This window comes from Xenopus tropicalis, chromosome 1 (genome assembly GCF_000004195.4).
Source record: "Xenopus tropicalis strain Nigerian chromosome 1, UCB_Xtro_10.0, whole genome shotgun sequence".
NCBI classification, from domain to species: domain Eukaryota; kingdom Metazoa; phylum Chordata; class Amphibia; order Anura; family Pipidae; genus Xenopus; species Xenopus tropicalis.
The window spans coordinates 34,895,433-34,910,949 of NC_030677.2; the positions used below are offsets into that span (position 1 = coordinate 34,895,433).

Here is a 15,517-nt window from a genome sequence, read left to right on the forward strand (position 1 = left end):
GATCAACACGACCTATAGGCAACTTTTTATGTAGATTTATATTTAAAAAAGTTGTTTTTTCGTGTCAGTATCACTTTAATGAAGAAGTGTTTATCATAAAATCCCCAATGTTCCTACAGTGACAAATAATATCATGTATCTCCTGATAACAAAAAAACCCAAAGTGGACTAATTACTGTATATAATATGTATTGTCAGGGTTCAAAGTTGATTCAGTTGATTAGTAATTAGCTGTAACAAGCTATAAATGAAAGATCTGATTGGTTGCTATTGGTATCCGCACTGGTGTAGTTTAACACTTATCATAAATTAGCTCTACTATATATAAAGGGTTTGCCAGATCTTCATTGCCTTGCTCCTACTGAGCTTTGGCCATGGATTATGGAATACTAGTAATAGATCATAAGTACAAACAAAAATATGGACGGAGCACTGGAATTCCAAATTGATTAAAAAGTCACTTCTATTAATTAATTTAAAAGCATCACAGAGACCTAGACATCCCGCTTTACGCGTTTCATTGCTTCTCGGCACTTCATCAGCAGCTTCTGATGATATAGCGAGAAGCCATGAAATGCATAAAGCTGGATGTCTAGGTCTCTGTGATGCTTTTAAATGAATTAATAAAGGTGACTTTTTAATCAATTTGGAATCCAAGTGCTCCGTCCATATTTTTGTTTGGACTGGTGAATCACACCTGGATCGGAGGTGTTTGGTGCAGATGCAGTGGATTAGGTCTGGTGAGTGCTCCCCTTTCATACTATGCTATAGTAATGGATCATAGTTATGAATCAAATCACACCAATGAAAAAATGGTTTCAATATTTTCTAAGTAAAATAATTTAACACAAAGCTGACAGGATTATTATAACTTATAAACAGTTTTTTGGACCATACAACCTGCTGATATTTTGCCTGTTTAGCTGTAAAAACATTTTGGCAATTTAGGCCCTGGTCTGATCCACTCCCAGTTCTTACCAACTGGATCAGGTATACACTAACTAACTCCTTGGCAAAATGAATTTACCAGCATTTCTGTAGGTCAGTTCGTCTATTTCAGTTGTTGGTCTTAACCAAAAAAGTCTTAAAAATGTATAAAATATTCTATTCCTGCACATCTCTCTTGCTTTTCTGAAGTACTGAATTCAGTTCCTTAATTAAGTTTGGAGGCAATTTTGCATTTGATGCAGGACACTGCTTGATTATCTGTTCTGCTGAATTGTCTTTTCCACCCCCAGTGTAATTGTTTTCATTATCAAGGTTAATTAAGCTGTGGTGTTTCTTTTGATTTGTAAGTTTTGATTCTTCTTTGCAGTCAAAAATCTCAGCCAACATTGAGGATCTTGATTTCAAGATGGGGCTGAGTTGCAGTGTGGAGGCTCCATGGATTATTTTCAGTGTGCTTTTTTCTGAACCGCGATCCATATCCTTCAAAAAGGAAAAATAGAAAGATAACAAGTGTTATATTGTTATTCTTGCCTACATGTTTACAGTCAAGTGCATATTAAAATATGAAAATACCAAATATATATATATATATATGGTTTTGCATATATATATATATATATATATATATATATATAGCACAAATACAACAAAAATACCACACTCACAGGACTTAGTCGAAAATTCAAAGTCTCTTTATTGTGAAAAATGTCTATAGATTATAGGTTTTTCACAATAAAGAGACTTTGAATTTTCGACTAAGTCCTGTGAGTGCGGTATTTTGGTTGTATTTGTGCTACATTAATTGCATATACTGCACCCAGGCATATTTTGGATCCATCAATACATGAGTGCCTGCTTTTTGTCAGTTTTCTATATATATATATATATATACTGTATATAAACCTTTAGCTAGTTAGGTTGTGATTAATACAGGTATAGAACCTGTTATCCAGAATGCTTGGGGTCTTTCTGTAATTTGGATCTCTAAATTTTACGTCTACTAAAAAAATCCTTTACACATTAAATAAACCCAATAGGCTTGTTTTTAATAAGGATTAATTATATCTCAATTAGGATCAAGTACAAATACTGTTTTATTACTACGGTGAAAAAGGAAATCCTTTTTAACATTTTGAATTATTCAATTTAAACTTTCTAGATACTGGGTTTCCAGGTAACAGATCCCATAGCTTTATCAGTTTGGTTGTTGAGCTTTCTTTTCTAACCCTATATACATAATAAATAAAAGGCAATATATAGTCAAATAATCATTTGCTCATAGTTTTTGGCTTTGTGTACAAGTTGTACATGTACATTACTGTATGCTCTATGTACTCTCTATAACTGCAAAAATGTATCAAGAGAAGAATTTAGTCAATTGAATTTAAAAATAAGTAATTTATAAACATAGGTAGCTGTTTACAATATTGTATATTTACAGGTAAATACATGCCAAATTCTTAAAATAACAACAAACTATGTTATATGTGCTCTACAAGAGCTATCCTCAAATGCATTAGGGAATCCAATGTTATTTACATGAAATATTATCAAATTACCCCAAATAAAGTGACTGCAAATCTCAATAGTCTAATCTGAGGGATTTGACAAGTCATTTGGGTTTAGGCACGCAAACAACAATAAATATACAATACTGTTCATTACTAATTATGTGACACTTTGCCAACAGATTACACAGCTACATAATTAATCTTTGAGTATATACCCATCATCAGTAAGCCAGCAACAAACAAACAAATGCAATGCTATTTAGGAACCAGGCTGGTTACCACTTCTTGGAACTCTGCCCTTTTTTCAGTCCACAGTTGAACTTATACTTTTCATACCCAACAAGCTACAAGTCCCTACACTCCCCAGAAAATAATGTATTATATTACATTACAGGAGTGTCTATCCACACTAATATCTCACATGCTTTATAGATCACTCAATAAAGTATTTATTAGCTGGAACAGTTTATTAGATGTTACCAGGATGGTGCACAGTATATTAACTTCTCATTAATCAACATAGCTTTCCTTCCTGATGACATTGGCCACAGACAGAGCATTAGTTACAGCTAGTGGTAGTTCTCACTACAGGACTAAAGCACACAAAGTCCAAGTTCATCACTGTGGTACTTCTCTTTGTATCTCTTTATCTTTAAATTACCAATGGATACTATCCCTTCTCCTTGTTAGGGTTTCTAACTCTGCTATCCACCTTTAGTCAGACAAGATCTAACCTCACACTGACTAGTCAGGCAGCACTCATGTAGGTGAGGGCCAGGTCCAAAGCTGAAGGTGGCAGAAGAGCATACCTAGGCAGGAATCCATATTCTCCCCTGGGGTATGGGTTTGCGTTACTTAACACATGGCAAATGTTTGTCTTGATCTAGGAGCCCATAGCAACTAATGGGGGTGTTTTCTTTCACTGCTCTAACTGCTTGGCCAATAAAGGTGAACTGCTGATTGGTCACTGTAGCTTTCTGGACCAGGGCAAACTTTGCACATTAATAACATTTGAAATCTTATGGGTTGGATTGCCATATATTTAGGTTAATCTATACTTTATCATGGCTGTAGATTACACTACATACCAAATAAATAGACTTTAATATTATTGTAATTACTTTTAAATATGTGCCCATTTCCTTAATGAAGAGTGCAGCCTCCATATACAGCAGATACATGAGCAGGGTATAATAATTGCATTTACCATGGTTTTACTAGTACACATTTAATCAGAAGCCTTTGCAATCAAATCAGCATGCACTTACCGTTGCCATTTGTTTCCCTTGCCTCACGTGTGTTCCTCTCATTTGTACATGTGAAGCTGATGGAACCTGTGCACCAGGATGCTGAAATAATGAACAACATGTTATCAACTGCAGTTCCAGCTAGAGTTATCTCAAGTAGAATTCACATATCTTGAACCATTTCAATGCAATTATATGAAGGACATTTCTTAGAAATCTTCTAAGCATCTTAGCTTAGGAAATGGGAAAGCCAAATATACACACTGGAGCCTTTCCCTGACTTTAACTATGTATGTTCTCTCTTCAGATTCCGCACATTTTTCATCACAATATAATGCTAGCTTCTCTGCAGAATAGAGACACTCGGGCTTTAATTTGCACTCCTAATAGATTGCTTAAATCTGACCCTAGGCTCCCTTCCATTTAAAAAACTTTTTAAATTACAACAAAAATTCCATACAGACGAAAGCAAAAGCAACATAAAAAATTAGATAAAACTCTTGATATCAACCCAGAATTATAATGCCACTGTGTTAAATACTAACGGTTTGAACTGTGCAAAAAACTACCATGCTCCTTGTGTCCCTGCTGTCCATTTTGGATAGATTATAGGGGACACTGAGACATGATTCAGTGCAAAACACACTTGGGGGGAATGTAATAGAAGTTGTTAATCAAAAAATTATTCACAATCCGAAAATGTAAGTAACGCAAATTTGCCTTTGCGTGAATATAATATGGGCTGTGTGAATGTGGAAACTGTTTAGCGACCATTTCTGACAGTGGAAGAATGTCTGCAAATTTTATTGTTAAATTGTTATGTGAAACTTCAGCGAAAATCCACCACAACAAAATTTGTTGCGCTTCAAAAAAGTCAAGGTCACATCAAAAATAGGTGCAGTCGTGTCAAAATGGGCATGGGCAAAAAAACTGTGAGCAACAAAAAAAAAGCGTGTGCGACAAACATGTTCTGTGGATTTTTCACTGTTTCGCACATTTTGCTAGCGTTGCGCAAATGGGACAGACTCGCTCATCACTATTTGTGACAGTGTATGTCAGGGGTCCCCAACCTTTCTTTCTACTCGTGAGCCACAGTCAAATGTAAAAAGACTTCGGGAGCAACACAAGCACCATAAAAGTTAATGGAGGTGCCAAATAAATGTATCCATCCCAGGTACAGCTGATCAGAGGTTTTAAATATTTACTTAGGTAAGTTGGGATCCTTTAATATAACAGGTGGAGGTTCAATGTCAGACATTTCAATATTATGGTAATATTAATATGATATTGGATCTTTCATAGAAATGAAAATTGTGGAAACTATTTCAGTTCCTTGAGAAACAACAGATTTACCTGTGCACTAAAAAGGCCTCCCAACCATTCTTTCTGTGATTCTTGTGTATCACAACATAGATGCCTTCAAAATATAATGGTAAATATTTTAGAAATGGCATATTTCATGCATATACTGTGTTTAAAACTTTCAATATACAATTATCAAACACACAGACAGTACTTACAATCTCAAATTCAAGGTCATGTATGACAGCCCCCAGGGGTACTTACTACTAACATTGATGCAGAAAGATGCAACATTTTTATTTTGTGTGACAAATTTTACCACGCCCTTTCTGCCAAATGCGAAATGTAGACATTCGCTGCGAATCCATGCCTGCCCAATTGTTTCACCAATCGTTATTTCTGATTTGTTTTCACAATTTTGCAATAAAGGTGGAATAAGTTCTGACAGGATTTATCTTGCTATCTTTTTTGTTTTTAACATAAATCTACCATTTTGCAGGGGTGTGTGGACTTTATATCTTAAATATATGTTCAAGACCAACACTCCTCAATTTAATCAGTAACCTTTTATGTAGTTTCTACCCAATCAATTTCATATAAAGCCATGCTAGCGCATACTCCTAATGGCTCAGTGCTGAGCACTAAAATAGGTGCAGGATTGCACAAGTAACAAGAAATCCATTTATGATGCACTTGCCTCTATTTGTACTTATTAATTCTACATTGTAACTCCTCCTTTAGTGCAAACGTGGGTAGAAAGGATCCCTGTACCTAGCATCTGCTTTCAACCAGTAGGATTACATTTGCATTTTGTACCCCTTGAATTACATATATGTATATGCCCATTTCAGGTCTTCATGCTTCTTTTTTCCTCTAAGGCATACCTTGCACCTATTTGTGAGCAGTTTATTTACTCTGTCTGATTGCAGCAAACAATTATACAATTCTAGCATTATTGCATTTTGAAAAAAGAAAATATATCATGGCATGTGATTTGAAATGTATTCCAGCGTCTTATCCCTTAATATTCTTTCTAAAAGCTTCCTTCCTGCCAAAGTCAAACTAACAGACCTGCCATTTCTGGGCTGAGAATGGGATATCTGTACATTTATGTTGCTGGGCAGTGTAAGGGTATATAAACAGTAGGAAGAAATGGGAATGGGAAACCATGGAAGAAATCTCCATGTCTGGCAATTTCCTCATCATACAATACTGAATAATGGATTATATATTGCACTTCTGTGTCTTGAAATGCTCTGGTCACTGATTTCTTGCTGGGCCAACTATGCCATTTTTTTGGTTGGATCACTCTGTCTATGTCTTTAATTTCTGTGATGGTTCTGCCAGAAAATGCTGGGGGTACTGTGTAATATATTGCTGGGGGCAGTGTCTTGATAAGATAAAAATTGTATCTCAGTTACTTTCACCAGTGGGGTCCTCTTGTGGAGAACTGTGGGAAACATAGGAAAACACCCTATCCTGAACGCAGCATCTTTTCATTTACACAAAAGGGAGATGAGTTGTCTCTAGCAGATTCTAACACTCTCAAGAACAGCTTTGTTGTGATCTCTCACAGCCCTCCGTATGCACAATTATGCCCACAAGGGGTAGGTGTTGAAGCCAAGATCTGACTTAAAACTTACAATATATCTCCACTGCTTTACTACTGTCTACAGATATTCTTTTGCAATAGGATGTATAAAAAAGGATGGTTACCAAGGCACCTGACAAAAAGAAAGGTTATATAACAGGAGGTCCTGCCTCCACAATTAAATCTTTTAAGAGACTGATAAAGGGTCTCCGACATTTTGCTTCACAGAAGGCAATTACCCAATGCTCAGAAAGAAAGTCGAACCAGAGTGTAAAAATGAGTGTAATGAAACTAATGATCAGATTAGATGGGCTGAATCATCACTTTTTCTGTTACTGCTGTACAGTTTATGTCAGTCAGAATTATTTCAAAGTCTTCCTAACTTGGAAAGTATTTTTTTTTAAGAATTTGATTTCACTGTCAAGGAGATCTCCTTTGTTCTCATAAACGAGAAAAGTCAAAATGGAGTGAGCTAAGTGTTTTACACCATGTTCCATTTATTAAAGTCAGACAATACTATACCATCGAACCATTGAACTTTTATGAATGGAAGCAAGTGGTGTTCAACTAAAAAGGTTGGTTCACTAAAAAATTGGAAGTGTATAATTATGTCTGCAGTCAGTTTAAATTATATAACAATTCAATGCAGCTTTAAATAGTTCAGAAATTATATCTTACCATTGGTGCTTTTCGGAATAAATTGTAATTCCCCAACTGTAACAAAAAAAAAGTGTAAACATGCAAGAACTTGAATGACTCTAATCTCAGAACACAATAGGAATCAGTAGGCCAAATTATTATACCCTGGCTGCAGACATGTCTTCAATATAGATACAGGTATGGGACCTGTTATCCAGAATGCTCGGGACCTGGGGTTTTCCGGATAAGGGATCTTTCTGTAATTTGGAACTCCATAACATAAGTCTGCTAAAAATAATTTAAATATTGAATAAACCCAATTGGCTTGTTATATTATAGTTATATATTAGTTAGGATCAAGTACAACGTTCTGTTTCATTATTACAGAGAAAAAGGAAATCATTTTTAAGAATTAGAATTATTTGCTTTTAATGGAGTCTATGGAAGATGGCTTCTGGATAACAGGTTTCTGGATAAGGGATCCCATACCTGTACTTTGAAGTGATACTGGCATATACTGTACATGGGCAGGTACTGCAGTCTTTTTAACTTTTCAAATTTTTTTCTTCATTTAAAAAAAATAAATAAATAAAAAATATAATTATAATAGTTTTGTTCATATATTACGACAATGTGAGATGGTGAACAGTCATAGTTTACTAAGAGGGTTGGACTGGGCTGGCGGGACACAGGGAAAATACCTGGTGGAACCTGCTCATCCAGACCGGATCCCAACCAGTGCTCGCCCTGCTGCCCTCCCACCTCTGAATGCGCCTAGGTAAAATCAGGGGGAGGGGGGTATCCTGGTGGCAGGGGCCCATAGGGGTGTAGGGGGGCCCCTGGGGTGGCAGTGCCAGTGAGCTCCGCACACCCCAGTTCAACCTATTTATTAATATATCAAGTCTGACCACCCTATTCCCTATATCTCCTCAACACCCTACAAATATTAAGTGAATATATACTCTACATGCCAGCATACATCCAGGTTCATTACATGGCCAACAAATATGAATTCACAAAAATGTATGTACAAAGGCAGAGCACTCCAAGACTCAGTAAGGCCTATGATTGCTTCTTGTATTTTATATAATTACTCTTCCTTGCAATATCCTATGGTTTATATATCATTAAAGTCTTGTTCTGTGCCTTGTAAATGTATATATTTATATACAGTATTTATATATGTATATAGAGTATCCTATTGTTCCTAATTTAGCTATGTAACATACCTTTTTTCATTCCATCCTCTCTTGAATTTTAATTTCATATTTTCAAAAATATAAAGATAAAACCCAGTATAAATAAGAAGCATAGATGATGTGGCTTTGGCTTTGAAAAATATTCACAGAAAAAGGTGAAAAAGAAACAATTTCTACATAAAAATTACATGTAATAACCCCATTTAAACTCTGCTAGATTCTTAATTGACATATACACTGTACCTTGTTGGCGGCTTCATTTTCTTTTTGACCCCAGCGTATACCTTGCATGAAGTAACAAGCAGTTCTTTCTCAGGCTTAATACTCTGCATTAAAATAGAAGTGAGAGAACTATTTAGTGACAAGATAATACATGCCATATAATAGGATTAGGCTGATGTCCCACACAGCGGTTACATAGTTAGATAGTTACATAGTTACATTGGGTTGAAAAAAGACCGAAGTCCATCAAGTTCAACACAACCTATACTTACAAATTTATACTATCACATACATAAACTATATATACAACTATTAATACTAACTGTAGATATTAGTATCACAATAGCCTTGGAGATACTATGCTTGTTCAAGAACTCAAGTTAAAAACAGTTCTGTTCCTCTTATCTAAAGGGGGGGGCCTCTGGTGTGCTGACCCTTTTAATAGGAAAAAGAACATCCCCTATTTCTCTATAATCCCCTCTGTTGTACTTGTCTCTGCTACTGCAGGCAACTAATCTCTTCTAAATGTCCAACAAAGGAAGTCGGGGGTAGAAAGGTCTACACAACACTTTAGTTTTCTAAAGTCACACAAAGTTACAGCATAGGCCTTGCCACTGGTGTTTGCATTTGTTGCTGGTGGAAAGACATTTCAGAGAAATCAGTCACCTGTGGAACCGGAGATCTATTGCAGGTGACTAAATTGCTCTGTGGGACATTAGCCTAAAGATCCCCATATATGGCCGATTCTAGCTGCCAATATGGGTCCCTTAGACCTGAAAATCGGGCAGGTTAAAAAATCTAGTCCAATCGGGGACCGCATCGGCTTGTTAATGCGGTCCCCGAACCGACTTTGCCTATACTCGTCATTAGCCTGGATTCTCCCGATATCGCCCACCCGTAGGTGTATGGGGACCTTTAGAGTACACATATTAAATGCATTTATGAAACCCTCTGTCTAGCGTTAGAACCTGAAGGAACCTACCAAAAAACATACCCGGTTCTGTTTATGGGTGAATAGTGGTGACACATCTTCCTAGACTTGCAGAAACATAAGCAATTCGTTAAAGGAAAACTATACCCCTGAACAATGTAGGTCTCTATAAAAAAAAACACATGAAACAGCCCATATTTATAACCCTGCTTCATCTAAATCAACCATTTTCATAAAAATATACTTTTCAGTAGTATGTGCCATTGGGTAATCCTACAGTAAATAGAAAATTGCCATTTTAAGTACTAAGGGCTGCCCCAGGGATTATATGCTTCCCAATGCACGCAAATAAACCAAGGGAACACATACATGTTCGGTAACATCAGTCTATTAATGGACACAGTTCTGCCTTTTACTCCCAGACTGTTACAGATAGAGCTGCATTATTTCCTGTCAGGTGATCTCATAATATGATAAAAGTTATCTTTTGGTTGAGTATTCATTCTGGGGGTATAGTTTCACTTTAAATTCTTATTTCTATTTACAAAAGGTGTAGGCTTATAGAGAAGTGTTTTTCATATGAATGTTTACTGAACTGTTGGTTAAGTATTCATTCTGGGGGTACAGTTTTCCTTCAAGCTCCATTCTGGGAGCACAAATAGCTGTGCTTAATCACACAAGATGCAACTTAGAGATAGTAAGGTGCATCATGGGCAAAAAACATGGCTCTTTGTTCCCATTTCTTGCACTTTCCATAATATCACCTCTTTATAAATTAATTCTATAACCCTAAACCTGTTCCTTTTCCCCACTTATAACAAAAATATCTGCATGCCATTTAAGAGTTTTTAATACCTGCATATACAGTAAAATACATTTCGCAGCCAAATATCCTGGAGAATTTCTTACACTTTTGTAACGCGCAAATTGCATGGCGTCATTTATTGAAAATGAATCACCCGTGAGTTGTAAGAACAGCTTCAATAACTTGCACAGTCAACATATTAAACTCTTGACAAGGTGCTAATGAAAGTTAAAGAGAGTCCATTTAAACACACTGGCGCACATTTTAACTTTTAACACTACGTTTTTGCATGACAGACATAAATTGATTTAATTAAAAATAAAATATATATGTATGTATGTGTAAAAATGCCTAATGCCTAAGCTTCTACTTAAAGTGTTTAATATCTTTTGAATTTAAAATATGTATTCGGTCTTTAGAGAATAACATCTTAAAAAAAAAAATAAGACACGTAGGAATGCTTAAGCATATGGGTCGGGGAACTAGCCATCTGTTTATGTATTATTAAATGTCTCAAAGGTCCAATATATCAACCCTGTTAACACCCGCAGTGTGTTTTTTCCCACACCTTTTTTGATGGAATGAAAGATGTACCAGTGTAAACAGGATTCATTATTCATAACCTATGTATAAATGTAAATATTTAAATGGATGATATACTCTACCAAACATTCTATCAAGTGTGAATAAATAATGTATAATTTAATGTACTGTGACTATGCCAAATTATATAAAGCCAAAGAAAAGGAAGAGGAAAATGTGGATGATACATGAAAACCTCATTACCCCGAGTATTTAAATAATGATTTGTTTGCCCTTAACAGCGTCTATTACTTTAGAAGGCACTATCATCAGTCAAAAAACATTTATCTTCAATTATACCTTCTGTGGCATTAAATAAACCATGCAGCCAAGTGGAAATTTTTTTTATACTGTATATAGGCATTGTTTTGATGGGATGTGAGCAGCTATTGCAATCCCCTATTTCCAAGAGCCTGTTTATAGTCGGGTTTATAGCAGACAGGACTAGATAACTATCATTCTCAGCAGATAAGGTAGTAACTGACACTATTAGATTGTTCACTAGGCAAGACCAGCCCACAGCCAGAGCATTAGGACCTTCAAAAGTTAAAATGTTAAACGTTCATATAAACAAAACACCTCTCTATAAGCCTACTCCTTTTGAATATAGAAATGAGGCTAATGTCCCATGGGAAGATTTAGTCGCTGCAATTTTTTAAAAAAGAGTTCCATCGACAAGTTGCTCGTCTTTTTCTGACAAGAGATTTCTACAAAGGAGCAACGCTATTTCCTACAAATCCAGGTGTCATATTCCCCGCCTAGAAATAACATTTTGTGCAATGGGCAACGCAGCGACTTCCCGCTCAGTGCGTTTTACTTTCAGAGATTCCAGTGCTTTCTTTGTAAAATCCCTCGAAAAAGGATCTCATAGAGACTAATCTCTCCGTGGGATATTAGCCTTAGGAATTAAAGGAAAACAACCCCCCCCCCACAAATGAATACCTAACCAAAAGATAGTTTACATCATATTAAATGGCCTATTAAAGAATCTTACCAAACTGGAATATATATATGAGTAAATATTGCACTTTTACATCCTTACACCATTTAGTGATGGGCTGTGTGCTCCCTCAGAGATCAGCTGACAAATGCAGCTCTAACTTTAACAGGAAGTAGTTTGGGAGCAAAAGATAGAACTCTGTCCATTAATTGGCTGATATGGCCTAACATGTATGTGTGCCTTGGTTTATTTGTGTGCACTGTTTCAAGGGGGCAGCACTTAGTAGAGACCTTCATAGTTGGGGTATAGTTTTCCTTTAGTGCAGTTTCATGGAAATTCAAGTTACAAAAAAGTTACTAATTAGGAGACAGTATTGTTTTGTCTAGTAGATCACAGGCAGATAGAAAGTACAGTATAATGGAAATTAGTGGAAAAAGAACAACATTTGGTCGATAAGGCTGTATTTAATTTTACTGTTCAGAAATTTAAAATTGTGTAAAATGCAATTATTTATATCTATTAGGCATGTAAAGGTATGGGATCTAGAGAAACTCTAAATCCAGAAAGCTCCAAGTAACAGCAGTGCTTCTTTCAATAGATTAATGTTTAAACAAACAAATCATTGTAATTAGCCTTTTCTCTTTAAATTAAACAGTACCTTGTACTTGGAGTTAACTAAGCTACCATACATCCATTTTAATGGCAAACCCATCCTGGGTGTATTTAATATTTAAATATTTACGTAGCTTTAAGGCTTGGTGCTCCACATGATGGATTATGTATCTGGAAAACACCAGGTCCTTAGCATTCGCAATGATAGATCACAACCCTCTTATTTAGGGGCTGATTTATTATAAGCGAAGCTTCAGATTCAGCTGAAACAATGACAGAAAGTGAGCTCCAATTTTCTGGCATCAGTTGATTTTTTTTTTTTTTTTTGACAAGTAGAAGTGTATTTTTCAATTCTAAAAATCCTATAGGCATGAATAGAACGTTGGTGAGTGTTTATGTATGACGCTCTAAACTCACATTTTGGTAAATCTGCCCCATAGTCTTTGACCCCATGAACATGTTCTTTTAAAAAATAATAAATCATCGGCTAAAACCTGGTGAAGATTTTTATTATTTATTTTTTATTAAATATGATCATGATAACAACAATCCCGATCATAGGGAAAAAAATTGTTACCAGAAATGTAAAACAGGTATAAAAAAAATTATGTTTTTTTTTTTAAATTGTTTTTGAAAATCCTAAAGCATGGGTAATAATATATCAGCATTTTTGCAAAAAAGTGCAAATGTGGGATTCTCCCCTGTCTACGGGGTCTTTAACACCCAGACCACTGATAACACTGCTTCATTGGTGAGCCTGCTGTTATTGCTATTTCATGTGTTTCTAAGGTTATTGTCAGTGGTGTAACTATAGAGACAGCAGACCGCAGTTGCAAGGTTAGGCCTGGGGGGGGGGGATATACAGGAACAAAACAGCAGGCAGGCACATCCGGTATCCAAAAAAACGTGAATAAAGCAGCAGCTTGTAGTTTAATAAAAGTTTAAGTTTTTATTTCAATCCATATAAAACAACAACAGCAATAGCCTTACCCGTTTCTTACCTAGAGGGTACTTAGTCATAGGCTGGGGGGGGTGGGATAGACTGGCCCAGGGTCTGCTCCCTCTATAGTTGCAAATAAATCCTCCCTCCCCAGCCACTTTTCTACCTGCAGCCAGGGACTGGGAGACAAGAAGGACTGGGGAGGGTATGAAGGCAGGAATAGGGTGTGGGCGAGAGGAGGCGGAGAGTGCATGGACAGGGGCCGGGTAGGAGCCCCTGTTAACCAGGCCCTTATGAAAAAAAATTTTCACGAGGGGACCTGGCACAGACTAGTAAAGCCACTGTTTATTGGTTTTTGCCATATGTGTAGGACTTGGGTCAGAGGCACCCGAAATCCCTGTGAAATCCCTGTGAACACCTTGCTGTTCACAGAGGACTTGGGGCCAATGCACCCAGCTCTTTGTTGGTGTGTTTTAAGTCTGGAAAGCATCAGCAGTAAAATTCTTTAAATATTTATGAACTGTCCTTTATTCTCAGACACTTTTTATGCCGTTTTTTTTCGGATTTACTTGAATAAACTTTAGTTTAGTTGTTCTATTTATAAAAGTACGGTGGTCACAGTTATGACTCAATTAGCACAAAATGCATTTTAATAGGCAAAGTTCATTGAAGCGTATGGGAAGAAACTGTTGCATGTATAGTACACTTCATTATGTTATTATGTGTGACTTTGTGGCCACTTCTCAGTTTTATAACTTTGCCTGCAAAGTGTGGTCTGAAAAGTGTCACAGAAATGGTATTGGTGTGCTCAGCTTGTTCTGATCTGAGTTTTGGACAGCTTAGTCTATAGGGACTAAGAGATTGCAGTCTTATTAATAGTATGGTATAAGAACATGCATATTATGATGCGACTTTGAGGTTCAGTATTTACAGCACCAATAGGGTTATGAGTTCTGGCTTTGATGATCATACTTCCATATAGATCCCTATCAAAGCGTTGTATGTACATAGTGCCCTAAGGAATTATATTATGCAACTAAAAGACAAATATTTTTTTCATCAAACTACACCACAGTTACATGCTGTGAACCTAGCCCCTGTATCTTACCATAGGTCCAAGGTCAAGTAATGAGTTACATGAACATATTTTTGAGTTTGATTTGGCTACTGTTTCCCATTCAAAATATGATTGCTGTATATTGCTACATATTGTTACAGTTCACATCTATAATGTGGTCCTGCAATATAAAGTACAATATAGTACACATAAGGATAGCTGTTTGACTTTGGCACAAATGGAAAATTACTAAAAGAAGATGGTGGGGTCAAATGTCAGATATGGTGAAAATTTCTATATCAGCTGCACTTCAGGCTGCTGAACATGGGCATAAATAAGAAGAACTTCCTATCTGGTTTTCCAGTTTATGACACACATAAAAAACTGATGGTTTCCTAGTCTAAATTGAGTCGAACTCCCACTGACTTGTATTTATTATTATTTGTCATGCTGTACAAAAAACACATATGGTTAGCAAGCCACACACAGAGCTACACATAATACACCTTGCTTTGATATAGCCAAATGAATCATTGTTCTAGAATTTATTGAACCATATGGTGCCATTTTTTATGTCTACAGGCACTTTCTCAAACATTAATGTCATGGAATAGAAAACATTGCACCCTTTCTGGAAATATATTCTAGTAGGAAATAACACACATACAGTGTGTGAGAATATACATTTGTATTCCTTGCACTGTACCCAACACTAGCATAATGCAACTTTACCTTTATATCCTTATATAAGAGAAGTTTTCTTTCACGTAAGACAAAATATCGCTCTTGAAATTTATTCCCAGAAAGTAATTTTGAAGGATCCTCTTTAAATTTCATATGACCAGACTGCATGTGGTGTGAAGATTTTAGGCCTGAAAAATATAAAGTCAAATAAAACCTGGTTAAAATGACATAACACCATGGGGCTGATTTACTAAGACACGAATTCGAATCCGAATTGGAAAAATTCCAATTGGAAAACGAACATTTT

General features: G+C 36.1%; 1 protein-coding gene across 2 annotated transcripts in view; it reads right to left on the reverse strand.

Annotated features, from left to right (window-relative positions):
- Nucleotides 1-573: 573 nt before the first annotated feature.
- Nucleotides 574-15,517, reverse strand: part of arap2 (ArfGAP with RhoGAP domain, ankyrin repeat and PH domain 2) — a 137,842-nt gene continuing 122,898 nt past the window's right edge. For both annotated transcript variants that reach the window (XM_031895360.1, XM_031895359.1), the window contains exons 28-33: nucleotides 15,259-15,398; nucleotides 8,681-8,763; nucleotides 7,278-7,313; nucleotides 5,060-5,123; nucleotides 3,728-3,808; nucleotides 574-1,428 (exon numbers count right to left, since the gene is read on the reverse strand). In XM_031895360.1, the coding sequence (XP_031751220.1) occupies nucleotides 1,105-1,428; nucleotides 3,728-3,808; nucleotides 5,060-5,123; nucleotides 7,278-7,313; nucleotides 8,681-8,763; nucleotides 15,259-15,398 (728 nt within the window). In that variant the 3' untranslated portion in view covers nucleotides 574-1,104. The remainder of the gene's footprint in view (nucleotides 1,429-3,727; nucleotides 3,809-5,059; nucleotides 5,124-7,277; nucleotides 7,314-8,680; nucleotides 8,764-15,258; nucleotides 15,399-15,517) is intronic.